At 45.2% G+C, this 18,125-nt stretch overlaps 1 protein-coding gene across 5 annotated transcripts in view; it reads right to left on the reverse strand.

Annotated features, from left to right (window-relative positions):
* Nucleotides 1–18,125, reverse strand: part of SPEN (spen family transcriptional repressor) — a 65,663-nt gene that overhangs the window by 4,977 nt on the left and 42,561 nt on the right. For 4 of the 5 annotated variants that reach the window (XM_072026946.1, XM_027443089.3, XM_072026945.1 and 1 more), the window contains 6 exons: nt 17,512–17,663; nt 15,017–15,142; nt 14,325–14,438; nt 13,031–13,144; nt 11,255–11,355; nt 198–8,136 (listed from right to left, as the gene is read on the reverse strand). In XM_072026946.1, the coding sequence (XP_071883047.1) occupies nt 198–8,136; nt 11,255–11,355; nt 13,031–13,144; nt 14,325–14,438; nt 15,017–15,142; nt 17,512–17,663 (8,546 nt within the window). The remainder of the gene's footprint in view (nt 1–197; nt 8,137–11,254; nt 11,356–13,030; nt 13,145–14,324; nt 14,439–15,016; nt 15,143–17,511; nt 17,664–18,125) is intronic. The other variant, XM_027443090.3, reaches the window with a different exon arrangement.

Genomic DNA, 18,125 nt, shown 5'->3' on the forward strand with positions numbered 1-18,125 from the left:
TACTTCAACCCCTATTTCTAAAACAAAAATGCCTCCTCTAGTGCTTTTGGGGACAAACTTAAATTGGGCTGGGAGACTGTACCCACACAGAGAGCTCAGCTCAGCTCCTATGATCATGCAGAAACGCACCGGGGCTGCCATGAGCTCACAACGTTTGTGATTTCAGCAGGAGGAGAAGGAACAGCCGCGTTTCTCACCTGAGACGGGGTCATGCTCCGGGAAGGCAGCCCGATGGGCGATGCGCCCGGGAACTGCGGATGCCCGAGCTGCGCTGCCGTGTGGTAATTCCTCATGTCGCCGTACACAGACCGGTAGTCGTGAAAGGAGCTGCCCGCGGGGTGCATGATCTGTACGCCGTGAGGTACCACCACCGGCTGCGTCAGCGGCAGCCCAGGGAGCTGGCTGCTGGAAGGGACGCTGAGCAGCCGGGGCTCGCTGTGAGGAGAGTGGGCCAGCTTGCCTTCGGAGGACTTGGGCGTCTCCTTCCCAGGCTGCGGGGTCTTGCTGACGGGGGGCGTTTTCACAGCCCCTTCGGGCGTTCGGGATTGTCTGGTTTCCGAGTGGTGCTCGCCCACCGCGGCCATGTGGGGGTGCATGATCATCCTCACATCCCGGGGGACGTTGTACTGGTCCAGCCTGATGCTCGTGGGGTGCATGCGGTAATCCGGCTGCATCACCAGCACGTCGGGCTGGACGGGGGCTGGCCCCCTGCACACCGTGGTGTGGTGGTAGTGCATCTCCTCCTCGGGGGGATGCTGAGAAGACAGAGGGGGCATGACGATGTCTCTGATCGGCGCTGGCTGGGGCGTGCTGGATCGCTGAGGTTTAATTTCGATCTGGGGTTGCAGAGCGGCTCTGGGGGAGTGGAGAGCTTCTGGGCGTATGCCGTAAGGAATGCCGGAGAGAGGAGGGGTGTTCATCCTCACCTCTCCTTGGGACAGGTGGCCCAGGGATACAGTCTGCGTGACGCTGTGTGGGGGCATGATGACGGATTGCTCTGGGTGCATGCTGGAGATGTACTGAGGCACAGGGATTCCCGGCGCCAGCATGACCGGCGTGCTGCTCGACAAAGCCGGAGACGACGTGCTGCCGGGATGACAAGCCCGTGGGAACGGCGACGGCGAGTGCCCGCTCGTACGTGGCGAGTGTGGCTCCTGTTTGGTGACCCCCAAGTGAGAAATAGCCCGCTCAGTTGGGGTGCTGGGTCCCGAGCTGACGTGGTTCGCTTCCGAATGCATCTTCCCAGAGAGGGAAGGGTGATGAGGACTGACTCCGGGACTCAGGTTGGAGGGCTGCAGGGTCTTGGTCTCCACTTTGAGAGCAGCCGGATCGGGCAGTTTTTTGTTCACAACCATCTGGTTGTGAACCAGCACAGGTGGAGTGTTTACAGTCTGCGTGAGGACCTTGCCAGGCTGAGAGGCCGGAGGCTGGACAGAAAGGTGGGCAGAGTCGGACTTCTCCAAGGTAGCGCGCTCCTGCTTGACAGAGGAGATCACGGGGGACGTATTGTAAGGCTGCGTTCCTAGTACCAAAGAAGAATGGGTGGAAACAGTCCCATAACCTGTGGAGGTCTGAGAGCCTTTCGGCGTCGGCTGAGATGGAGTAATAGGCTCCTGTTTAATCTGAGACTTGGATACAGACTGCTGAAACTCTATGTCGACGGCACTGGCTGGGGGAATCTGACTGATCTTTGCACTAATTCGCTGAGGGCCTTCCGTCTTCTGCCCCGAGTAGCTCAGAAGCACAACCCCTTCTGACGTGTTTACCCGCAGCCCTGGGCTGGACCCAGTCTCTACAGGCCGATCCTCAATGATAGACATTGATCCCGGATGAAACCTACTGTTGTCATTTGTGCTTGACCTCTGTTTAAATTTTGGTGAGGGGGCATTCACAAGACACGTCTGGGTCTGGGGAGCTTGCTTCACCAAGGTGATCCTCGGAGCCTCCTCTAGGTCAACGCTGTGGGGCATCCTGCTTATAACAGAAGTGGCTTTGGGAGCAATCACAGTACTGATCTTTTCCTTTTCACTGAACACCGGTGCTTCGGCCACCGGTGGGTCCAAAGCGTTAGTGACAGGGACTGCTGGCTTCTCCTCTGAAACTGGTTTTATGGCCTCTACAGCAGGGTGGAGAGGGGCCTCCTCCAAGCGGGGTGCGCTCACCGGCTCAGCGTGCGTCGTCGTCACGTGCGTGGAGGTTATGCTCGTCGCCGAGACATATTTGGGCTCCATGAGGATCTTCCTCAAAGTGCTCGAATTTGTATCGATATCCGAGGCCTTCGTGTCAGGGGGAAGAGCGGGCGGTGGTGTGGAACGGGCACGGGGCTCCTCGTGCCTTACAATCCACTCCGGCACCTTGGCAGCGCTGGAGTGGAGGGGGACGATAGCGGTGGGCACCGGGGTGGGCAGCTTGGCCACGGCTGCTGCAGGAATGGTGGGTACGGCTGCGTTCGGGGCGCTCGGCGGCGTGATGGGCGCGTTCTCGATGGGCGACCGGATCTTGAACGCGCTCTGACTCCCCTCGTCAACAGGGACCGGCGGGGCAGCCAGCTCCAGAGGAGCCGGCACGGGCGCTTTGGGAGAGGCGCTGCTCTCAGGGACAGCCTCGGGCACGGTGATGGCAACGTCCACGGCTGCAGCCTTGCTGGCGTCCGAAGTGTTTGGCTCCACGGATGCCTGAGCAGCAGCTTTAGGTTGCTTTTCCTCCTTCAAGGCTTCTTCAGGTTTTGCCTTTACTTCGTTGGCGGGGGGAGACTTGCTCTGCGCCCTGTCTGGCTCGTACACGCTGACTTCAGTGGCATCGCCCTTTCTGCCCGTGCTCCTTTTGCGTCTCTGCCGCGTGGTTTTCTGACGGCCCTTTTCCTTCCGAGCGACTTCAGCCTCCTGCAGGGTCTCGGCCTCCTGCGCCGAGTTTGACGATTCGCTGAAGCTGACTTCTGTGTCCTTGCTCTCTGTCTCCACCACCAGCGGGGCAGAGCTGGGAACTGGCTGCACTGGGGGCTCAACAGCAGCTTCTGTTTCTAGGATGTTGTTCACTGCCTGATCGGTCTCAGGCTCCATTTCCTCCCGTGGTGACGGCAATACCAGTGGCTCAGCCGGGATTTCTGCTTCTGATTCAGCGGGATAGGTGGGGGGTGCAGGAAAGCTTTCCGTCTCCCCAGAAATATCATTGATGATGGAGCCAATAGCTGCTGCCAGCTCCGTCTCACTAGCCTGATGGGCGGGTTTATCTCCTTCCTCCTCCTGACGAACTTCAGACACGTCTGCCGTCGGCTCTTTGTAGGCAGTAATTGACGGAGGAGTTTCGGTGAGTTTTGCAATATTCTCCACAGCCTGCTCGAGCTCAATCTGTTTTGCTAATTGGGCAGCTTCAGGGGATTGCTTTGGCTCCCGCATCACCTCTTTTTCTGTTTCTTGGAATGAATCTTCTACCTCGCTCTTAACAAAATGGGGTGGCAAGATATCCTCTTTTGGGGGGCTTTTGATTTTTGCCGGTGACACCGCCACGGGCTCTGCCTCTTCCTCAGCTGGCCGCAAGGCGCCCTTGACTTCATCAACGTTGAGGCGTATTTCTACATTTTTGAGACACACAGATGCTTTATCTACAACAGTTTTGGTATTTTTATACCTTCCCCTTTTGGATTTTGTAACCTTTTCTGGCACTGGCTTCTTCTCAATGATCTCAACCGTGGGGATTTCTAGCTGGTTTTTCTCTGCATCCAGTTCTTTCCTATCACGTTTCTGTTCGCCTGCTGTCAGTTCTTTCTCAGTTACTTTTGCTTTATTGCTGTTGTCACTAACACTCGATTCCTGACCGCTCCTTTCAGCAACATCTTCAGATTCAGCCGAGATATCAGCTTTTGGTTCGTTCTTCCCTTTCTTCCCCTGCTGGCTGGTGGCAGCCGATGAGTGACTGTGTGTCAGCTTCTGGGATCTGGGAGACCTCCAGCCCTCCACAGGCTTTGGAGCTTCCACAGCTTCTTTAGTTTCAGTCTCCTCCACCTCTTGTTGCACTGGTTCTGTCTTTATCGGAGAGATGTCCTCCTCCGGCTTACGGCGGGTTTTTGGAGGTCTTCCTCTTCTTGGGGTTGTAGGAACAGTTGTCACTGTTTCCTGCGGTTCCTTTTCCCCTCTCTTCCTGGTGGATCTAGTGACCTCCACAGAGTCCTTCACAGGAGATGGCCCTTCATTGTCTCCTGTGGTGGCATAGACTGACCGTACGTTTCTGCGCCTTGTTCGGCCGATGGGCAAGCTTGGCTCCACGTTTTCTGGCTCTGCAGCAGAACTAGGGGATTTAGCAGCATTCCGTGAAACTTTCTCTGCTTCCACTTTCAATTCAGAAAGCTTCTGCGTTTCCCCACGAGGAGAGCTTGACCTTTTGAGTTTTTCACGGTCAATTCTTTCGCTCTTCCTCGTGACGGGCTTTTCTGTGACGCTAGCTGTGGCTGCCTGCACAGGAGTCTTGGAGCGTTTACTCTTGTAAGACTTTTTATCTTTTACAACAACCGGAGGTTCAACTTCCATATCATTGTCAGAAACGGGAGGCAGCACCTCAATAACTGCCTCCACCTTTTGACTCACGTTAGCATCAGCATTGGCAGAAGGCAGAGGATTTTCCTCCTTAGGTTCAGAAGCCTCATCAGACTTCTGAACTAGCTTAGGTGGAGGTGGAACCGACTGGGCAACATCAGGTTCTGGATCTACACTGATGTCTCCTGGAGAGAACGAAGCTCCAGGAGTAGGAGGCTTGGTATCCAAGTATGAAGGATGCTCTATTGCTACAGCATCTTCCTCCGGTGCCAGAGTTGTAGGAACAACTTCTTTACTAGCTTCGATGACTGGCGGAGGCTCAATTTGCTCAGGTGGTTCAATTTTGACAGGAGCAGCAAGCTCAGGGAAAGGTTTTTGTTCTTCTGCTGTAGAAGCAGGCTCAGATGGTTTTTCTTCTTTTACAGAAGCTGTTTCCACTACTATTTTTTCGTTCGCTACCTTCTCAGAAGCAACTGGTGCTGGATCCTGCGGCAAGGCAGCGACTGAGGCAGGACCAACCACTGAGGAAGTTTTATGTTCTGGTTCTTTACTATCAGGAACTGTTTCTGGTGTTTTGGGCCGATTATCTTTATCTTCCTGTTTTTCCACTTCTTTGGGTTTCTGGTCTTTCTCCTTTTCTTTTTGCTGCATTCGCGTTAGTTCAATAAATCTGCTGTGGAAAAGGACAACTGGTTCTTGCACCAAGTCAGCTGCACTGTTAGTCCCATCAGAGGAAGATTGTCTCCCATACAATCTACCAGAAATGAAGTCAAGATCATCATCTTTTCTCTCTAAATGCTGCAGGCGCTTAGAGTCCTGTTCAAAGATTGAACTATGCAAAAAACGAGAAGCAAACAGTTCCTGTCTCTCTTGTTCCTCTTCTTTATGATCTTCTTTCTTATCATCCAGTTTTCCACCTTCTGAATCAGTCCTGATTTTTTTCTTTTTCATATACCAAGATGGAATAGGTCTTGGAGCAGAGTCAACTTTCTCTTTGTCTTTATTATTTCTAAAACTAGCAAATCTTGAATCCCAATCTAGAAAGGACCAGTTTTCTTCTCTGGAGGAAGAGAGTGATTTAGCTCTTTCAAGCAAGGCCTTTGTGTCCGGTGTGATTGTCTTGTCCAATGCAAAAGAGTAAAACTTGTTTCTTTCTAGAGAACTTGACAGTCTTTCCTCTCTTTCACGAAACTTCTCTTCTCTGTCCCTTAATAAAAAAGATAATCTGGAACTCTCTAACAAAGACGAGGCTTTTGGAGAATGGGGCTTGTTTTCACCATCATCATCTGAATCTGAAGGCACCTCCCCTGGCTCCAGGTCTCGTACAGACCGCTTGCGTATGCTATCTCTTTTGACAATGCTGCTTGGAAAGCTAATATCAACTCTACCAGGCTCCTGTTTCACTTGTGTTTCCCATCTACTTGAGTCATCTTCAGAACTCAGGACAGATAGTTTTATTTTAGCCATTTCTGCCATCTGCTCCCTCCTGCTGGAATCGTAAGGATTAAATTTCAGAGAATCCTCCCTCACAGTCATGTTGGAGTATGAAAGACCCTTTTCTTCTATTTTAGGTGATTCTTTGGTTTCCTTTAATGGCATTAGCCTCGGAGAATCTAGTGTGTCATCATCTTCGTGGAAAGGGAATTGTCTGATGCTAGGTGAACAAGATGTCCTCTCAGAGTCTTCACTCACCTGACGAGAACTTCTGTAGTTTCTTTCTCTTTTAGTGCTAATCTCAAAGTCAAATTGGTCAGTCTTTTTCCTTTTACTTGGTGGAGAGTCATCGGTGACATCTTGTGGAGGTTTTCCCACCTCATGGACCAAGCTCCGTCTTTCATACTCATCTACATCTTTCTTTGGACTGCCGAACTTCTCAGATTTTGCTATCTCCATTTCCAGCTGCTGTTTTAACCTGCGACTTTGCTCCATTTGTTTCCTGTAACTTTGTGTGTGGTCAATGTCAATGCCAATTTTCTCCTCTGTATCAGCTGACTGAGGTTTCTCTTGGCCAAGCTTATGGTCAGGTGTGTCTTCAGGAAGACCAGCGTAGTTCTTCCTTGTGTCCTCTCTCTCTGTTCCTTGTTCATCTAGTAGCTGTGCTTGTTTATGCTGGGGTTTTACCGGATTCAGTTTTTTAGAAGGGAGTTCTTGAACTTCTACTGGCTCGTCAGCTGCCTCAATCAGCCTTGCCTGCAGATCGAGAGTGGGACGCATGCCAATCCCACCAACATTAAGAGTCTCCTGAATTTCTTTGGGACTAGTAACAGGAATAAGTCTTTCCAGTTTCATTTTTTTAGATTCCCTTTTAAGCATCTCCTTCCTTGGGGGTTTTCTCTCTAATTCTCCTTCCCTTAGCATTGTCGCTTCTCTCGATGAAGCTGTTGTATCAAGTTGCTTTTTCAAAGCCATGCGTGTATCCTCCTCATCTTGGCTGCTTCTTTTCGCTTCCAGTTTTTGCCTGTCAGGCTTCAGATTTGCATCGGCAAAACGCCTTTTACGAGCCTCCAGCTTATCTAAATCCACTGCATTTGCCCCCTCGGAAGGTTGCTCTGTCTTCAAGTGCTTTTTGGGTTTCAGTTTTCCCTCCTTATCAACCACTTCTACATGACTGGCAAGGGCTTTCTCTTTTTGTACCTTGGTTCTAACTGGTTCCAGTTTAGACTGATCAGACTTTGTTTGCTCAGCTTGAGATGTCTGTGTTTTTTGCTCAAGAAGCGGGGACTTCATAGTGTCATTGTCAAGCTTTGCTCTCAGTTTCTCCAAAGCAGGCTGATCAATAACTTTCCCTTCCTTTTCTTTTACTCGGGTCAACACGACACAAGGCATTAGTTCTAGGCGGTTTTTAGCTGTCCCTTCTTTGTCACCTCTTTCTTTACTTTGTTTACTATTACCCTTTAATTTTTCAGGGCTGGGCTCTCTCTCGTTCTCTTGATCTGTTTCAGAAGACTGAGAGCTGGGAGAATGGAGTTTTGCTTTTCGTTTTTGCTTATCAGTTTTCTCTTTCTCTACTTTTTCTGGCTTTTCCTTTCTCACCAAGCGTTTGTCTTTGTCAACTCTCTCCTGGTCGAAAGCTCGCTCCTTCTCTGGTTTTTCGTTTTTTGCATAGCGTTCTACGCGGGCTTTGTCAAGCTTGTCGTATCGTGGAGGAGACAGGGAGCTGCAGCTTCCACTGCGATCTGATGATCTGCTGTAGATCCTCCTCTCTGAATCACTCTGCAGCCTTTCTGATTGTGAGGGAGATGCTCCAGGACTCTGTGGACGCCTGGAGTGCGTTGGACTCTGGCTACGTTCAATCGGTCTCCTCTCGTGATCTCTGTCGCGATCGGATTCAAACCGTTCTCTCTCCCTTTCCCTCTCCCGTTGCCTGTAACTGTACTCCCTTATGTCCTGCTCATATGGATCACCTCTGTAATCCCTGTACTCGCGTGGGTCATCGTAGTATCGTGGGTCGTAGTAGTCTCCTTGGTAGGGATCCCATTCTGCATAAAATTCTCTGCCTCGAGCTGGGTATTCTCGTCGAGGATCTTCAGGATATGTCCCAGGAGTCCTAACAGTCTCATAGTAAGTACGATCAGGGGCATATTCGTAAGATCCTCTTCTTTCATCTCTGCCAAAAATAAAAACAACAGGGTGATTAGTTTTCCCTCTCAACCAGCATACTGCAGTACTGCCTTCTATGCCATGCAGGGGGATAATTTTACAATAATTTCTTTGTATGTTTATCAAGGCAACTGTACATAGCTGCATAGAGAGATTTAACAACAATGAATCAGCGCACAGTGGATTAAATGCTTTGTTAGCTTCAAACACTGTATGCCCTTAATTGGTCATTTAATGACAGCTTTGCCAAGTATCTTTTCATCAGCCTTACTGCTTCATTTTTGCCAAATTCAAATGCTGCATTAAATTAAGGTAAAACCTGCACAGCACCTGTGCAAACACACAGCCTGTCATGGTAGAGAACACCCTATCTCAAGAAGCGGAGACAGTCTCTACCTATCTCTGAAAACACAAGTCAAGTCAAAATTCAGAGTTGGAACCTCTCCATGGCTAAGCAGTGAAGTGGTAATAAGATTTCTTTAAAAATCCTAAACTCTTTCAGTGATCTTTTAATTCCAAAATAAACTCCTTTACTGCACGTGATATGCTGACATTGCCTACTTACAGACCAAGTCAACAAAAAAAATCAGCCTGTTCGGGAGAGCAGGTGAATTCTTAGGAAGCACTTAGCAAAATTTATCAAGCAACTAGCATTATTATCTCAATACCCCCAAAATGCAAAAATAAACCATTTCTAACACAGAACATGACTCTTTGGCATAAGGGGCAGTATACAGAGGACACAGAGCTGGCGTTCCCTTTCTCCACCATTACAGAGCATTTTACGTGCTCTATTTCACATACACTAATTTAGCTTCTAATTCTAATTTAGGTTTTATGCTGAAAGTTGGTAGCTTCTGCATTGTAAGAAATGTACAACAAAACAATAATACACAAATACAGGGCTTAACACCCACCAAAGAAACAAAACAACATTCTGCAAGCAAAGTAGGATGTTGTAAAAGGCAGGTGTGGGTAGATGGATATGAAAAAGGGAGTTGCCATGTTTGTTAACTTTTCATTTTAATCAACAAATACAAAAACAGATTCAAAATGCAACATTTGTATTTAGTAACAATTTGCTGACAGAAACAAAGGAGAGCCTGGCCACTCCACACGGCCAAGCAGCCTCCTCCACATCTGAATAATTTATGAACTATTAAGAGGCTCATGCGATAAATGGCCCTTCTGCACCTCGCATCGCTCCACCTGCACTCTGCCCCTGAAGTCATCGCTCCTTCAGGGCTGTTGACTAACAGCAAGAAACCCCAGGCAGCTTTGAACAGTTGTGATATTACAAAACTCAACCTCACACAAAGATATTCCAAAGACATTCCAGCCTCCAGCCTCCCACTCAAGAAATCCCATTTACATTCTCACAGCCCACCGACTGTGGAGAAATGGATATCCTCGAGTCCACATCAGTCTATTCAGGGTGAAACACTACATGATCTGGGTTTTGTAGTGGCTGTGGAAAAGAACACTTCCAGATTTTCTGAAGGCACGCACAGTACTCTGGTTTTGGGAAGATCTGAGATTAGTGCTGTATTAACCTGGGGATATTATTCTATAATGTAATCATCAATGCATTCTCTGAAGTTAAAGCTACAATTGTTTTTCTTTGGGTCCTATTTAGACTGGGTACAACCACAACTTAGGAGAACCTGGTTAGTGCAGTTCTTAGCATCATTGCTATGGACCATGAACTGCCAGGAGGAGCTTGGAAGACTGGAAGATGCAGAATGACGAGACACTGCAGAGCTCACTCAATCACTCCATGATTCATTACTCCTAAGTGTCTAGTAACAACTATGTGAACATAATGACAGAAAAGGAAAAACAAGACTAACATGTACCCAAGTATCAAGTTGTTCCAGAAAGTGTACAACTCAGGATTATTTCACAGCAAAGACATGCCCAGCTGACTTCCGTGCATTAAAAGACATCTGAAAATGCACTACTCTTTTCTCAACTTGGTGTTGTTCAGAAAAAATTGACTGCTGACTGCTTGCTGGCACATCACAACATCTGGCAAAGACTAGGGAATGCACACATTTATTTCCATTATGCAAATCCTGATTGCCAATTTCTAAGCCCTTTTCACTTTTAAATCTGGCAATTTTGCATGTATGTTAGTTCAATCTATTTTGCTATAAAAAAAACAACAACATTAAATTTACCTAGTATACAGGTACAATCAGTGTCACACCGGGCTTATTCATAGGTGAAACAGAACCCTAACAATTAAGCCAGCCTCTGAAGGTAATAAAAATGCAGCCCCACAAAAAGAAAATGTTTTGCTTTTCAGCCTTCACCACCGTCACTAGTAATAAAAACACTGATGTTCTATTCAGTCACCGGAGGGAAAAAAAAGAAGAAAATGCAGAGTGCTTCTGTGCTGGCTGCTTTTAGCCAGGGTCTGCAGGCAGAAGTGACCATTCAGGGGGAACACAAGCCTTTGCAGCCTACACAAAATGGCCAGAGACCAACATGACAGATGCTGCAGAAGGACATCAACACAGAATACATTTCTCATGTCAAAAAAAAAAAAAAAAAAGCATCCTCCATCATATTTTATTGTTTATCAAGTTAGCAAACTAACTTCTTGAAGGGAGTAAGTGGAAGACTAAATTTTACTCTGCTTAAGAGATGAGCAGCAGTAGCTTATCAGACAATATACATAACCTGTTAACATATACATTACTCCTGAGGGTATGGGTTAAGGCATTACAGATAAACTATTCTTTGCATTCTTAGCAAATGATGAATGACTCACAGCTGTGTCCTGATGACCCATCACCTTAACCTAAATACTAAACGTACATCATGCAGATGGCTAAAACCTCCACCTAAATACAAATTTAGTTACCAACTGCACTTCAGATGTGTGATTTCCTGCTTGCCTTTATCATGTGCAGCTCAAGCCTGGCCAACCAAGTTAAAAAAAAAAAAAAGTTGAGAAGGTAAAACACACAAATAGAATATTTTAAATAAAATTTTAAAAAGAAGGGTGAAGTTGATAGGAACAAAACCAAATGTTTTTTTAATGACAATAGCCTGAAAAAAAGTTTAATTGTGCAATGCTAGTAAAGCAAGAGACTGCAGTAAAAGTATTAGACACATGCCTTCTTTCTGCCAGCATTTCATAGAAGTCTCTGATATCTTGACCCGTTTTCTCCATGGAATGATAAAATGCCAACTGACTTTCTCGATTTGCAAAATCCACCTGAAAAATAAAAGGTAAATTACGTTCAGTGAGAGAAACAACCCATTTTAACACAATTTCAGTATCTGCTGCAGAATCTGAACATGGGAGCAGAACTGAAAATGGGGATGATACTATTCAACGAAAAAAGGCCAAACACTTCTCAGGGCTGGCCCTATGCATCCCCAGAAAAAAAAAAAAATCCTTTCCCTCTTAACTCAGTGTAGCCGTGTGGATCTATATAATTACCTCCTTGCCGGGGTATGTTGTTTTAGCTGCGAGACCAGAAGCACATGAAAAGCTTCTGTTCAGTAAGCCAGCAGGAAAAATACACACTATTATCATGGCATTGATGCTTTTAATGCTGCAACTCCATTTAAAGTTCCAAAGTCCCTTATATCTCAGCACGGTGCTATAGGCAGGTCAGTATTATTAATCCATTTCAGACTGCACATTATTTGCCTGGGGTTATATACCAAGGCAACAGCAGGGATGGGAAAGGAACCAAGCATCCTGAATTGCAGCTCCCTATTCTAGCTGCTCGAAGATTGGCTGTTTTCTAGCCAAGTGTGACAACATTAAGAAGCTAATGGCATAGCTGGTGCCAAAAATGAAGGATTAGAATGGATTTAACGTAGTGTATTTCACATAATGCATTTTTTTTTTTTTGAACGTTCTAGGGGCTTTTTGTTGTTTTTGTTTTTTCAATCAGCCTAGACGTTCATCAAACCATAGCAATGGAGAACAGACATACACACATTAAGGGTGTTGCTTATTCCCAAGTTGCTAAGAAGCAAGACCCACAAACACAGGATATGAATTTTTTAGATGGCCACATATTTTATCCCATATGAAGGCTACTTATATTCAACCACCACACTTAGAAACTATAGTATATCCAATTGCTAACCCCAAGGGGTGTGAAGTTGCTAGGTTAATGCACCAGATGAGAGATTACGCTTGAAATCATTACCAACTCTTCAGGAGAGAAGAAAGGAGGAGAAGAAGATGATTCAGAGGGCTGGCTGACACCTCACGTCCCCACTTAGCGGAACCAATGGGACACTTGTAACAGGTTTTACCACATTCACCCAAATCCAAGAGAACCCTGTCAATGCTAAGTGTTGCTCCAGGAAACACTACTTTTCATCCATTTTTTACAGCAGTGCTTTTGATGTTTTCCCCTGTGTGACGAGCCAGGAGCTGCCACCACTAGAGCAGGCCGCATGTTTGGGCAGCCCTGCCCATGCCACTGCGAGGACGAGGCCACCACGAGGATGAGGCCACCACGAGGACGAGGCCACCACAGGCACCAGCAGCTGACAGGCAGCAGGCTGTCGCCTCATGGCTGTGGCCAGCTCGAGCCCTTGGGTTTCACCCTTTAACATAAAAATGGACAGAGCTTGCCTTGGATTCGGGTGAACGAGGCAGTAACACGGACACCAACACTCAGGAGCTTAGAGAGACAAGTTCAGCAAAACAAACGGCAGAATACTGGAAGAGGCTTTGTAGGTAACAGTTCAAGATACCCTAACATCTTGATAAGCCGAGTATAAAATTGGTTAAGCCTTAGATATCTGGGACATACTTGTCCCACTAAGCATTCCTTTTGACTGGCAGTCTGCAAATGCCAGTGTTTAAGGGGTAATGCCTAAATACAATTTGTTTCTTTTTTTTTGGAGGTCATTCTGCACACCTTAATTTTATTCCCACCGATTTTCCTCCCCTTGGTCTCTTTTACAGCTGCTTGTGCATATTCAATCTCATTGTAGAGAACCAGGGCCATGCCTTTTAAGCGGTCAAACACCACCTGTAAAAAACAAAAAAACAAAACAAAAACCAAATAAGAGCCTCATCCACAGGACTTAATGTCAGTCCCAACAAAATCCTAAGTCATGAGGATACCAGTAAGAAAATAATTTTTAGCAAGGTAAATTTCCATTCTTTTCTGATGAGGCATATTGTTATGAAGAGACAATAAAGGACACGGGACTGCTTTGAATTGTGGATATTGTGGCTTGAGGTATATTATGCCTTTATTTTGTTTTTCTGTATTTTACTTTTATATTTTTTTTCTCTGGTGACTGAGTTTTGTAGTTTTGCTTTGTTTACTTTTATTTTTTGAAAAATTTTCCAATGTGTTTTAGGGGGGAAAAAAGGTAAAGGGAACATTTAATCACAAAATGGAAACAGTTTTTGTTATCACAGTCTGCAGTACCACTCAGTTGCTAAACGCCCAATTTCCAAATATTAGCTTCCTTTAGCAACACAGACTTATTATTCAAGCAACAACAGCTACAATAAAGAATGTCCAAGCTGCAACACAAACCCACACAAATTCTTAAGGAGGCAAGACCCTGATCCTGCGAAGATTTGCACACATCGCCCCACTTTAAGCACATCACTGTCCAACAGAAACGCACGGGACAACTCACATGCTAAAGTCGAAGCATGCGCACAAATCTCTGATGCCTGCTCGCGGCGGGGCTTGGCCGCACGCAGGGAACGTGCCCCCGCTGTGTAACACGGGCATGTTGCATGGCCATTGACCTTCTCTTTTCTTTCACATACCTGTGTTAGTGTGAGTACCCTAACTGCTTTTAAGAAGTCATTTTTTGGTTTAATGAAAAAATATAGTCATGTCTAATTATATAATTAGCATGCATGAGTATAACTAGTTAATTAGGTTGCTGTTCCTACAGTGGTTAGCATTCTAGATAAATTTGGTTGGGGAGAGACTGTACTGCACAAGAGCAACAAGTGGGTTCCACTACTCGTTATCTCGGCTCACTCCAAACACCAGCAGAGACTGCTCTACGTATCGGATCGACAGGATGCAAAGCTAGAGATCCCTGTAGGCCAAATTACACCCCAGAGAGAATTTCTCTATCTGAGCCATAAAGCCCTGGACAGGCGGGGTTGAAAGGACAGGATGTGAAGAAAGGAAGACAGTAACAACTTCAAACCAGACACCAAAGCCTCCCACCTACCTTTACCACAGGCCCGTATCGGCAGAAATGTCGAGTTAAATACTGATCCGTAACGTTTGTAGAAAGCCCATCTAACCACACGCAGTTTGTAGGCATGCTCTTTCCAAAACCCAGCTGAACACAAAAGGGCAGAACTTCCATCAGTACAATTCACAAGCGTTAAACTAACTGAACAGAGCACGCCTAATTAAGAGTTATTTGAAGAAAGCTAGTCATCTGTATGGGTTTTCTAAAATTAGCGTCTCGCGCAGGTGCAAGCAAGACAAAAATCAAATAGCAATTAATGAAAATAATTCTGCATGCTTAAACAAATACAGTGTTTGACAACATTTGTTTCTTGTACAATTTGAATGCTTCTGGAAGGTGACAGGTTGACAGCTCTGGGGATTGACAGTCTCTGTTCATCATCAGTAGTGGTACAGCTTCCCAGCACTGCCTTCAAGGAGTACGAGTACCTCTGCAAGCCAGAGAATGTCAGTCTCCAAATCTGCTCAATCTGGGCCTCCTTGCTGAGACAGCCAAGAAAAATGCTGATTAATCCCAAATCTGGTGGTGGTTGAAAACATCATGCTGTAATCTGACCTTTTAAAAAAAATCTCACTTCCATAGCCTAAGCTGATGCAAAATATCTTCTGATGCCACAAACAAAAGTAACAGGGAGAAGGATACAGTCCATGGGAGGGTTTCTTTACCTTGAGTCGGTTATTTCCAAGATATTCCCCATCCATCTTCTTAATTGCTTTACACACACTTGCAATATCACAGTACTGCAGGAATGCATACTGAGGAACACCATTCACTTTCTTAATGTCAATGTCCTGGGGAAAAAAAAGCAATCGACAGTCAGCAACAGGCAAAAAAGAAGATTCAACAATGTAAACTGAATCTAAATGATTATTTTTTTCTGAGACTCACGTGGCACAACGCTCTCTGTTTAATTAATGTTTCTTTCACAGAGAGGATTTAAACATTAGTAGATTGTTAAAAAACTTTGCTGCTCTGTTGTATCTTTTTCAGTGGTAAAACCAAATCCTTACTGATGCAGGGAAATCTCTTCATAATGCAGACTTAAAATTCAACCCCATAGAAGTAAGCCTGACCTGATCAACAAACAGTAGCTTTGGTTTGCTAATATGTCAAGAAGAGACAACACAGAATCAAAGAAACACATATTAATTTTTGCTTGTAAAGGCTCAAGAGGAAAAAACAAACAAACAAACAAACAACCTGCTCCAATCCTCATCTCTGATCCAAGAGCCAAGCAGGGCCTTTTTTCCAAATAAACTCGATGCATCCTGTTCCTAGAAGCAGAAAGTGATGCTGGACGCATCTCTTGAACTGACCTGGCCCTGATGTGGCAAAGGCAAAATAGAGCCCGAATTCTGATCACTGTGAAATCACTGAAGGATCCTAAGGCACCACGGGCCCATTCAAAAGTAGGTGCAGTCACAAGAAAGCTGTGGAAGCCTAATAAAGGCTCCTTTTAAGTGATTTTTGGAAAATAGCAAGCCTGGAGTTGACATTTGGTTAACATTCAAGCTCAGCACTAGTACTGGCAAATGTACCGAAAGCCTCTGAACAAGCTCATGATGTTATGATTCATTCTGAGCTGAAAATAGAAGGTAAAGTGTTTCATTTTATTTTTTTTAAATAGCACAAGCTTCCTTTGTGAGCTACATGCCAATGCTACCACACGAATTTAAGCACAAACATTCCAACATTCAGGACAGACTAATTTTACGGTTAATAAATTTAGGGACAAGGCAGCAGTTTGATAAGGTCTCTCTCAAGAACTCTTTAGCTGGGAAAACAGAAGTAAACAGGGAGATTTACACAACTGTTAGAATTCGATAGCCCTGGCCTAATGATTTAAGTGGAATACTAATGGAGGACTACATTTCCAAGTGTCTGAAGTAGCACTACTGCGACTGTGGCAAATTATACCTGACCACTCACCCTAGGCAAGCAATTTCTTCTGACAGGCAAATAAAGCACCATTACTTCGCTCACAATCCGCTGGAAAGGTTATAAAGCTAGTCCCTTTTGCACCTGAGCTTGTAAGTTTTCGTGGAAATTCTGCAGGGCAGCACTGCTGCTGAATTCTGGACGATTAATAATGTTGACAATACAGCACTATTTCACAGAAAAACCAATTTAAGAGACAGTGCACTACTACTGATAAGCATCTTTATCAGGACAGCTCAGCTGGTATAACATTAGAAAAGGGTTTAAGCCACAGACACTGTGAATTCATAAATCAGTGCTGATGGCATGATTACAGCAAAGGCAGCACAATTGCTGCCAGACATAACAAAATGTAAATTCTTTGTTTGCTCACATCATACATGGAAGCATGCCTCCCCTCTTTTTATAGATACCTCGACAGTGACAACAATATTTAAGTGCAAAACAAATAAGGCAGCCACAGCCACCAGAAGGGTACAGTGAGTATACAGAATAAACTATTAGTGCAGAAGCTCAGGTTCAATTAATTAGACTCACTGAAGATAATTGCTTTTCTGGAAAATCTCTCTCAAATGCAATATTGATATGACTTGATAGAAAGTGGCGTGAGGAGAAGAGAGGGGAAAGATTGCTGCTCTATCTCATGCAGATCAGCCTGCTCAGCTGAAAACCCAAATCCCGCATGTGTCATCACTGATCCATCTGCTCAGTGCCTCTTCTGCCCTATTGTCAGCGAACAGACTGTCATAGCTGATGGCTACTGCCACATGCAGCAACTAAACCCTTTGTTTCAGAAATCAACAGGAAATGCAGGCTTCGCAGAGCTCTACTGATTAAATGTGAAAGTAACGCTGGGCATATTTATATCCAAACCACATAGCTATGCTTTTTTGCAAACCCTCTGAGCTAGCAGAAAGATTCGTCTCTTACAAATGCTCCCAAGACTGTTTCTATTGTTATTTCCTCAATACGCTTGTACTAAGATTTCACTCAAAATGCAAAGAAAAGCTTTCAGGTACATTCTAGCAAGATGAATGACTCAGATTATTATAAAAGGACTGAATTATCTGTCATCAACATCATGATTTACCACCACTCGTAGCATTTTACAGGTCTGTACAGAAAGAATGTGCAGTAATACCCTACATAGTAAAAAGAAAAAGAAAGAAAGAAAGAAAGAAAGAGAGAGAGAGAGAGAGAGAGAGAGAAAGAATTCACATACCACTATGCCACCAAAGCGCTGAAAAATGTTGCGAAGGTCATGATAGGTTGTTGTTTTCTCCAGGTTGCCAATGAAGAGAGTTCTTGTTGCTTTTGGGTGAAACTCATCTATCCTTTCATCCAAAGGACGAAATTCATTCTCGCTTTCTGTTTCTAGAAGCAGAAGAGAGTGAGAAATTTTTAATGCACTGGGGTGTTTTTCATGTGGGTTTGTTTCACGTTGATTTGTTTGTTCAAGTCTACTTCCTGACAAGCAGATACGATCTGAACGAGACTAACCGATGTCTTTGACAAAAATAATGTAGTACTATACTTGTGAACTGTGTTATTTATGTGGAGTTTGAAAGGCCTACATCACACTACTGGGTGAGCACTGAGCACCTTTAGATGAAAAGTAGCTGCCTTCTGCATCTGCTTCTCTAGAAAGTTATTCTTTTATTGCCTGTCAAGAATTCAAATAAGGCTGCACTGTACTTGGGGAACAGAAAATGGAAAAAGGTTATTTTCACAAATTGATTTTTAAACAAACAATTGAAGTACAGAGTGAAAACCGTGTGCTCAATGCTACAGCTTACACTGGTTGGTCATTCGCACTGCCTAAGCCTCATAAATTCA

Source organism: Anas platyrhynchos, chromosome 22 (genome assembly GCF_047663525.1).
Source record: "Anas platyrhynchos isolate ZD024472 breed Pekin duck chromosome 22, IASCAAS_PekinDuck_T2T, whole genome shotgun sequence".
NCBI classification, from domain to species: Eukaryota; Metazoa; Chordata; class Aves; order Anseriformes; family Anatidae; genus Anas; species Anas platyrhynchos.